Source organism: Lactuca serriola, chromosome 9, assembly GCF_051521515.1.
Source record: "Lactuca serriola cultivar US96UC23 chromosome 9, Lser_US96UC23_V15, whole genome shotgun sequence".
Classification (NCBI taxonomy): domain Eukaryota; kingdom Viridiplantae; phylum Streptophyta; class Magnoliopsida; order Asterales; family Asteraceae; genus Lactuca; species Lactuca serriola.
In genome coordinates this window covers 107,922,834-107,932,928 of record NC_136416.1, presented here as the reverse complement: position 1 = coordinate 107,932,928, position 10,095 = coordinate 107,922,834, and the positions used below count along the sequence as shown (strand labels likewise).

At 29.2% G+C, this 10,095-nt stretch overlaps 1 protein-coding gene across 1 annotated transcript; it reads right to left on the bottom strand.

The window, feature by feature from the left end:
• Nucleotides 1-349: 349 nt before the first annotated feature.
• On the bottom strand, nt 350-8,768 carry TT1 (C2H2 and C2HC zinc fingers superfamily protein). Its single transcript, XM_079022049.1, has 3 exons — nt 8,364-8,768; nt 7,131-7,506; nt 350-396 (listed from the first exon to the last, which is right to left on the bottom strand). The coding sequence occupies exons 1-3, from the start codon at nt 8,766-8,768 to the stop codon at nt 350-352; spliced, it is 828 nt and encodes a 275-aa protein (XP_078878175.1).
• Between the last annotated feature and the right edge of the window lie 1,327 nt (nt 8,769-10,095).

The following is a 10,095-nucleotide window of genomic DNA, read 5'->3' as shown; positions in this document are numbered from 1 at the left end:
ATGGACCAGTCAATGTTAACTGATGTCCAAATCTTTTTCTAGCTACGAGAAAGTCGCCTCATCAACGCCGATTCATCGAAATCGATCAACAACAATTTATCAACATTGATCTATCAAGTGTGTGTAAACATCAATTAGTCATCATTGATCATGTTTTATGATCATAAAGTCAAGCATATGACCATGGAAATTCATTCATGTATAGATTCATCATAAAGTAAAGATCTATTTACTAAAGTCGTATATCATTTGAAGATTGTAATATATAGTTTGTACTTTTGATGCTAGTGTTATTTTGAATTGCGGTTGGTCTAATTTCTTACTTTTTTTTTGCATTCGATGTCCACAACTACATATTTTCTGCTACTGATTTACTACTTATTTGTTGTTTATATATGAAAATTTTAAAAAAGGGAATGTTTTTGTTGATCATGTATGATATCTGGTTGTGTACATTATTTTGTATCATGAATTAGATGTTTGAATTTGTGTTCTTAAGGCTCATATGTGTGATGGTTTTTATATTTTGATCTGATTTGGGATGGTTGCCTAGCAGGAAAGTTGTTTGATCAATTTCATGAGAGGGATGTATATAGTACTTTCATAAGATACATGTTTTTACTGATCAATTCTAATATACATGTTTTTACAAAATTGTTTCATGTTTTTTATAATATCAATATCTGAAACTTGAATGGTAGGCTTGAACTCAAGAGGGGTTGATTGTGCCCATGAATTTTTTTTCAAATTAAGTGGATTCTACTTCAAGTCGATGGATTTGATTGTTGTAGGGGCTTTAAGAACACATGTTGCACTGCTGTTTCTTCACTGTCATATGACATACACATACACAATCAAACATTAAAAACATTAACAACATCACTAAACTAAACATAAGTTGGTTTGATATTCATAAAATCATGATGTGTACGTTTGTTATAAGAAATGATGATATATGGATGTTATCAATACAAATTGAAGTGTTTAAGTGATCTAAATTTTTGTATCATTTGTACATTTTACCACTACAGTACATGTCACTTCGTAGAATTTAAGGATGAAAACAATTGGAAAAACAATTGATCAACAACCTAATATTACTAACAAACCTGAATCTACAAATGCTGCTAAAATTAAGAATTCAACTTCAGGGTTCAAAAGACGGGGAAAGAAAGGTCAATTTATCAGATATGGGCTTCCTATGATTTCACTCAATGTGTTTGGAGCACTAGGGCTAGGTCATCCTTTTGTAGGCCATGTGAGTTAACTCATTTACTAAATCAAATAAAGTCATTACCTTTTTTCCATCATATTGATGTCAACTTTTATACTTTAGCAAGGATATACCAAGGGTTAAAGATGACCAAGAGCGAGAGATTCTTGAAACTAAAAAAAAAACCTTTCAAGAACCAGGCCCATTGAAGCCTAAAAGCCTAAAAACTTGTCAATAAGGAGGAGCTAAAGGTGATATTAGCATCAAATAAACTAATCCCTTAGTATAACATATAAATAAAAATATAATTTTATTGAAGCTTATCAATGGGGTCATTTTTGTTGCAAGCTTTACATTCTTCATGATCATAATGTGATTCACATGTAAATCACATATTAATCACATATGAATTACATGTGATTCATATGTAAATCACATGTAATTCACATATAAATCACATGTAATTCATATGCAAATCACAAGTGAATTACAATATGAATTACATGTGGTTCACATGTAATTAAAATATGAATCACATGTAATTCACATGTAAATCATAAGTAAATCACATATGAATTAGGTGTGATTCAGATGTAAATCACATGTGATTCATATATGAATCACATGTAAAGTTGAAGTGAATCACATAAGAATTACATGTCATTCACATGTAAATGACAAGTTAATCACATACGAATTACGTCTATATGCACACATGTAATTTGTGTGAGTGTTCTTCGTTAATTATTTTCTAAATTTTTTTTTTTGTGAATTTCACATTTGAATATTAAAAGATACAAACACATTTGAATATTATATAATCATATGTGAATCTTACATGATATAATTACATGTGAATCTTACATGATATAATTACATGTGAATCTTACATGATATATACATATGTATTTTTATGAGTATTCTTGCATTAGTCATTTCTTTTTAATTTTCTTGTAGATTTGGAAGAATTTGTGAAAAATATTGAAGAGCTGAAAAGTGATACATTGAAGAAAATATGAAAATCTTGATATGAAGACATGAAAACACTTTGAAATTTTGTAGCACTTTTTTATTTCTTATATTTTATTTTGTATCGACTAAAATACTTGTACTATTGTGTTTATAGATTAGTGAATAAAAAAGAAGTTTTTTTTTTTACTTACGAATATTATAATAAAAGAAATATGCATATATGCACTTGAAAAAAAAAATATGCATATATGCACCTAAAATGTTGATTATTTTGGTTAAAAATAATATTTTCTTTAAATGATCCTGTTTTTTATTTATTTTTATAATTTATTGAATTTTAAAAATTCACTATTTTAAAAAAATGAACTTTTTAAAAATTCATGTTTCCTAAAAAAATTTTAAAAAAGTATTTTTTGGAAAAAAAATCGAAAATTATTATTATTTTCTAAAAGATTTGGTTCCTTGAAGAACCAATAATTATGGTTCTCTATTGAACTTTTTCATATATATATATATATATATATATATATATATATATATATATATATATATATATATATATATATATATATATATATGATAATTATGCTACCAAAAACGGCTCACAACCTATCGTGGCTAATTTAAATGATCATAAATGGTCATAAATATTGTTTTAAGGAAATTAAACTAAATATCTTAATGTTGCAAACATTATGACCGACCATATTAATAAAGAGGGAATTTCACTTATCAGAGTAATTACCTTTTTGTTTTGTTCACATCTAGGTAACTTCTTTATTTTTATATATATTTAGGTAACGAACTTATTGAAAATGTTCACATATGACCATTATGGCCGGTTGTAACCTGCTATAGGTGGTTATAATGGTCATATGTGAACACTTTCAAAAAGTTTTTGTTTTTTTTTAAACAGCACACATTCAAAAAGTTTGTTACCTAGATGTGTATAAAAATAGTTATCTAGATGTGAACAAAACAAAATTGTAATTACCATGATAAGTTATTTTGCCTTTCCCAAAATCACATTCAATGAATTATGACTTATATTTAGGTCTGTTAATGTAGCAAGTTTTAACCCTGATCCGACCCAAACCCTTTAGAATTATATGAGTTTGAATTATAGTTTTTTCGTTTACCCGTTAACAACCCATACCCGCTAATCAATTTATTAAATGGGTTAAGTATGGATCTCCACTGATCTACTCCGTTTTATAACCAGCCCCATATAAATTTTAGAATTATATGTTTATAAATTATATTACCTAAACTTTAATTTTAATTCTAATCAAAATTCTAAAGGGCAAAGGCCAAGGACCAAACTGTTTTACATAGGATTAATTGGGAGTCGACTTCTAGACTTCCAGTCTTCTATAAAAATGATGATGTCATTTCATTTATATTTCATCAAACAATCATCAATTTCATTTATAAATCAATAAAGTCATTTATCAACCAGAAGAAAGTTTGGAATTGCTATTCTCTATCACTGCAATCGATAGTTAAAAATCATTCGGTAGTTACTATAATAGTCACTTTAATTCGAATCGAAAGTCATCGAGAACGTTAGGTGTTTTCTAAAACAACATTTGTTTTATTTAAGAAATGTTATTTAAAGAATTAAGTAAAATGTGTTTGATTATTCAAAAAACCTACGAGTTATAGGACGAGTTGGAATATTTGTTGATTTGATGGATATTTGTATGAGTTTGATTATTCAAAACCTTACGGGTTTAGCTCGAATTTTAAAATTTGTTAAAAGGTTTTGGATCAAGGTCTAAACTCGTCTAATTGCCAGGTCTACCCATATCAAATCTATTTTTTTTTTGAATAAATCGATACTCCAATTTGACATGTTTCTTTCATTTCAAAAAAAAACCTCACTGATTTTAATCCCAAACTAATTTTGACCACCCAAAGTATCATCGACCATCACCAATCAGCAAACATTCACGACACATAGAGCATCTTCATAATCATTTAAAAGATCCAAATTAATCAATAATTATTCTAAGAAAATATATTTGGAATTAAGAACCATATCACATCGTCTTCTTGATCATCGATAATGATTGCTATCTTCCGATTTCGATTTCCAGATCAAAATCGATTAAGAATAATTTAATTGAGGAAATTGACCAGAAAAAAAAATCGTGAAATGGAAATAAAGAAAAAGAAATTGAGTTCTCGATATAAATAAAAGTGATCCATGGTGATAGACCAAAGCAGATGTCGTGAACGAATAAATCAAAAGAAAACTTGTCGATTGTGAATTTTCAATATAGTATAAACCAAAGTTCTAAATAACGTGAAGTATGAGCTTGACGGCAAGATCAAAGTTAAGTCATGGCAAGCCTTGGCGAGCCATGACGTTTTTCAAGACGTGACTATTTTATATAAATTAAAAAAGATAAATCATATAAATATTGAATTTTATCAAATATATCAAGTTTTTAGAAGTATTATATTAATATTTAGTATAAAAAATGAACAAGACTCACTTACATTATGGCCGATTAGAAAAAAAAACTTGTGTCTTAAGAAAAACTCGCGCCATAACGCGAAAAGGCATTCAATGACACGAAAAGACATTCAATGACACGTTATTTGGACGTCTAACAAACCCGTCTTAGATGTTTTTGTAGTGGCCATAAACTATAAACTAGAGTCGAGAAACAGATGAGATAATTGATTTTGGGCTCAAAATTTATTCATGAAGAGTAATGGCCTAAGAAATGGATCATGAACATTAACCAAGATTTTGGACCAGATCAAATTGGGCTAAATCAAAGAATATTATACTAAAATGTGATTTTTTTTAGATCCAATAACAAAAAAAGAAAAAAAATAAAGATTAACAGTAAATCTACAATAAAAAATAATCCCGTCAGATTTTGAAATTTACGAAAAGTAGATCAATTTGTGTAGAATTTGTCGAATCATGAACCATTATATGAAAATTTTGTTTAAATATTTGCGGTTTGGTTCTTATACCGTTTGTTAGAACATTAAAAATTGATTTGACCTACGAAATAATAAAAAAACATTGGACATAGTGATTTGGGCGTTAAAAAACATTACCGATCATAATGAAGAGTTACAAAAAGTATGAGATTGATCAAGGGAAATCTTGAGAAAAAGTCTTAAAATATTACCTTAATTTACTAAAAAGTTTTAAAATAAAATTTGTTTACGAAAAATAATGAATTGCTGGTAAAAATGACGATTTGACCATATTTTCCCAGTTTACCGGTTTCTTTACTTACATGTTTTATTAAAGTCCTATTATTTTATACTAATTTACGAATAAATCTCAAACTAAAATTTAGTGATGATTTGGCCATGTTCTCTAAGTAACATACATTTTACCGGTTTCATTGCTAACCTGGATGCCTAATCTTTAAATGAGTTGATGAGATGATTATATTGGGTTATATAATGCTATGTTTACCATAAAACTTGATATCTTGATATATTGTATACTTTTTTTGGAATATAAAATGCATCTGACGAATACTGCAATAATCATATACACTAGCAACAACTACGTCATTTTTTTTTCCGTTTATAAGAATTTTCAAATTGTCTATCTTATCTTATGTAACCCAATATATTCATCACATTAGACATCAGCTCATTTATTTCTATTTTTTTTTCCTGGAAACACATAGTTTATTGGTTTCATTGCTGACCTAGATACATAGTCATAAATGAGCCGATGAGATGGATATCAAATTTTACAGTAAATATAGTATTATATAACTCATCGTATCCATCTTATCAACTAATTTAATAATTATGTGTCTAAATCAACAGTGAAACCGATAAAATGTATGTTTGATGGAGAAAAGGCTAAATCACCACTAAATTTTAGTTTTGGACTTATTCGTAAATTAGGTAAAATAATGAGACTTTAATGAAACACGTAAGTAATGAAACCGGTAACCGGAAAAAAATGAGTCAAATCACCATTTTTACCGGTAATTCATGGTTTTTCGTAAATAAATTTTAGTTTGGAACTTTTTCGTAAATTAAGGTAAAATTTTAAGACTTTTCTAAAAATTTCCCATTGATCTAATCTAAATAATTAACTCAACTCCAACTCTCAAAAATTATATTACTTAAACAGAATCTCCAATATGACAATCACTATTTTAGAAATATGGATGTACAAATATATCAAGTCATAAACTAAACACTCACATGTCTAATTGGATCTTTCAAATCTTCTTTTTTCATTATTCATCAAGAACTTTGTATACTAACCGGTTCTTTACTCTAAAAGATAGTTTTGCAAACCAAATGCCCTATAAAATTTAAAACCAAATTGAACAAACCGGAAAAGATGTCTAATATGGGTTTGGTAGTTAGTTCCAGTAGCCCGTTCACCTGGGTTTCAGCGTTTTAGGTATTTTGGCCCAACTTAGTTGAAGTTGCTTTCATGCACAATCTTAGAATTTAATCATCTTATTTTTATCATATCAATTTAAAGATGTTAAAATATATGAGTTAGTTAGTTAGATGATGTTTTACCTCGAGTAACTTTTTCTTACTAATTAAGGTTAAATTGATCCATCAACACTTTTGTTTATATTTTGTTGGATTATTAAATAATCTATTTATTAAATATGATACAAAATGTACAATTTATAATAATAAAACAATCATTCAAAATAGAAAACAACATATATTTTAGCAAATATATTCGTTCTATTCATTTCATCCCCGAAAGACAAAACATAACTTAAATTGTCCGTTACTTATATGAATTCTTTTGAAATGTCTAAAAGATAACTAACACCATATTCGTAATCATATCTCAAGATTCCAAATGTAACATTGTAAACAATAACTAACGTGACTTTTTATGTATATAACAACCAAATAATCATTATAAATCATTCTCAACTTTCAATTATGGGCTCCTGTAGATCTATTGCACGATAAGATGGTGGCGATGGAGCATGTCCAACACCAAACGACATAATATGGTCTTTAAGTGATCTCTTATGCTTGAAATCAGAACCACAAACACACAACCACCGTTTACCACAATTCTTCTCATGTGTACGCCAATCACCTTTTACAGCAAAACTCTTTCCACACTTTCGACATGAAAAATGCTTTGTCCCATGTTTCCTTTTGTAATGTGTTTGGAGTGTCCTAAAGTCTTTAAGAGGCTTTGACCTTGGATGATTAATGTTGTTCTTGCATTCATCTTCGCAACAATAGCAAGGCACACCTATCATCACCCGTGGTTGTGTTCCCCTCAACGACTCTGCTCCTTTTCTGTATTCCGATCCATGACCCCACATGTGCATCTACCAATTATTATAAGTTTTGTATGTGTATTACTATATTTCATATACAATAAATAAAATTTTGCTCTTCTATATAAATAAATAAATAAATAAAATACCGCTTGAACTACAAGAAAAGTAATATGTAGAGACTCTATGCGACAAATGCGCATGTAACAAAAAAATGTGTCCATTAAGCAACTATAACAATATTTATATATTTCACTATGTCTTGTCAAAAGCTTCATATGAAAAAAGAAAATTAAATACACATAATGAAATGTGAAAAACAATGGTGAAGACATTAGCGCCACAAGTAGGTATTGACCACTCCTTTATTTATTTTTTTAATTGGATTATATTTATAGCCACTTAAAAGTTTAGTATAACAGATAACAGATATATGAGAAACTATGACAATATTTTACTCACAATGTTTGCTAATTCGTACTTTGACTTTATTTGTCCATAAAATTTTATATGTCAATCAATATCGACATTTTGGGCGCAACAATTAGGTTAAAACAAACGAGATTAATTTCTTGTACTTTTGTAATCAACAAATTAATTGTATGTTGTGATACACTATGACTAAATTATTATCAAACGCATCAAATTCTACTAGTTCACGGCCTTTTGAGGTTAAAACTCACTGTAAAAAATCGTTACTTAAGGTATTATCGAATTGATGATATGTTTTATATAATATACCCTCTAAGCGATATATAAATAAAAAACTATGTACATAGTTTAGGACGTTTACGACGTTAAAACACACGAAAAGAATCTTTGGTTATGCAATATCATCATTCGGCATGCAATAAAAATGTTAAAACATATTTTAAAAATAAAATAGTGTAGGGAAAAGTTGGCGTCACCTGAAGATTGTTATAGCGATTGAAGGTTTTATTGCATATATGGCAAGAGAAGTGAGTAAAGCCGGCGAGTATTTGAGCACGACTAGGTATCCAGTATTCAACATTAACTGGCATATTTTCCATCATGTTGTTATTATTGTTATGAACAACATCAGTTTCATCAACAAGAACAAGCTTCTCAGTTATATTATTAGGAAGCCCTATATGCAATGCCACAGTAACATCTTCATCGTCTTCAACTTTGTTGCATGAACTTGAGTTCCCCTCGAGATTGCATGGTTCAAGAGGAAGAAAGCTCAAAAGGGGTAGCGATTTTGATGATTCTTCAGCTTTGGTTTTGAGAAAATCGAATGGCTTTGAAATAGTATTGTTGTTTGGTTTATTTGAAGAAGAAAAGAGCTCCATGTTTTCATGAAAATGAGGGTTTTTTTGGGAGAAGTTGAAGAATGGGAGTAAATAGGATTAGAGGAGGGTTAGTAGCTGGAGAGAATGAGTAGGTTGGAATGAAATGGATGTAATAAATTTGGTCTACTTTTGTTAGATTATTCTATATTTGGGTAGTAAAAGTAAATACGTTAAATACCATGGGCCCATTTGTAAGTATATTTGGAAGCATTTTGACTCAGAAGGGTTCAAACTCTTTAGCAACATTGGGTTTCATAAAAGTTTCAAGTATCTGGCACTGCAAGAAAACCAGGTTTTATGACGGTGTTTTTATGGTTAAATACGAAGCGTTGGCATAACGTATTTTCCTGATAATAACCCAAATTAGTTCGAATCCAGTAGTTTGAAATCCCACATTTTATTCAAAGGTGAGTGAGTAAATACCCAGAATACAAACATTTAACACTTCCATATTCACTAGTCATCAATCGATTTATCATAATAAATTAAAAGATAAAATACATTAGGTTTAATATTTTTTCAATAATAATAATCTTCATACGAAGAATAAATACCCAAAAAGGTTACAAGGGCCTATACATATTAATTACAATACAACATAGGTAAGCTAATGGTCTGAATAATAGAAAATGTACGACACTAATATGCCCCTTGAAGATGCTAGCATACTAATGAGCGGAGGGTACATGAATAACTCGAATTTGGTTGGTTGCAGCCTTATCTTTGACAAAATGGATGTCTATCTCAACGCATTTTGTCCTAAACTGGATAATTGAAAAGGTCACGACACTGACATTTAGGGGAGTCAACCCGACGAGAAAAATTACATAGCCAACATGTCTTGGCTACGACGTTAGCAACACCTGTATCGGTCTCAACGTGTAACATGTTGGCGAATATTTGAGTCAAATGTAACAACATACTATGTTCTAATCTAGAGTTCAATAGCTTGAAGTGGTGTCCAAGTAACTTCGAGTGTTGCATAAGTTCCAGAGTTTTCCTTGAATCATAAGGAATGCTTTACATGGAAAGTTATTTAGGAATCCTAGTTTAATACTAACTAGGGAAGAATCCCGCGTTGTGGGTGTTGGAGTTTTGGGGGTTGGAGGATATTTCATAGTCTTTTATTAAGAAACATGAAATAGCAATAAACTTTCCAATGTTTTACATATACTGTCTCTAATTTTTCCCATGAATTAGCTAGAATCAAATCAAAAGAAAAAAAACAAAAAATAGAAAAAAAAAAATACGTGTAAAATCAAAGTACATTGCTATTTACTGCATTTACCACTTAAAAATGGAAAATGCACCAAATGACAATGTACTT

Bases quoted from the DNA above. Each gene is read 5' to 3' on its own strand.
- TT1 (XM_079022049.1), bottom strand. From the start codon at position 8,768: ATGGAGCTCTTTTCTTCTTCAAATAAACCAAACAACAATACTATTTCA. The intron at 7,507-8,363 runs GTGACGCCAACT...AATAATTGGTAG, and splicing joins ATCGCTATAACAATCTTCAG to ATGCACATGTGGGGTCATGG. The intron at 397-7,130 runs ATCGTGCAATAG...TTAAAATTTTCA, and splicing joins TGCTCCATCGCCACCATCTT to TATATAAACAACAAATAAGT.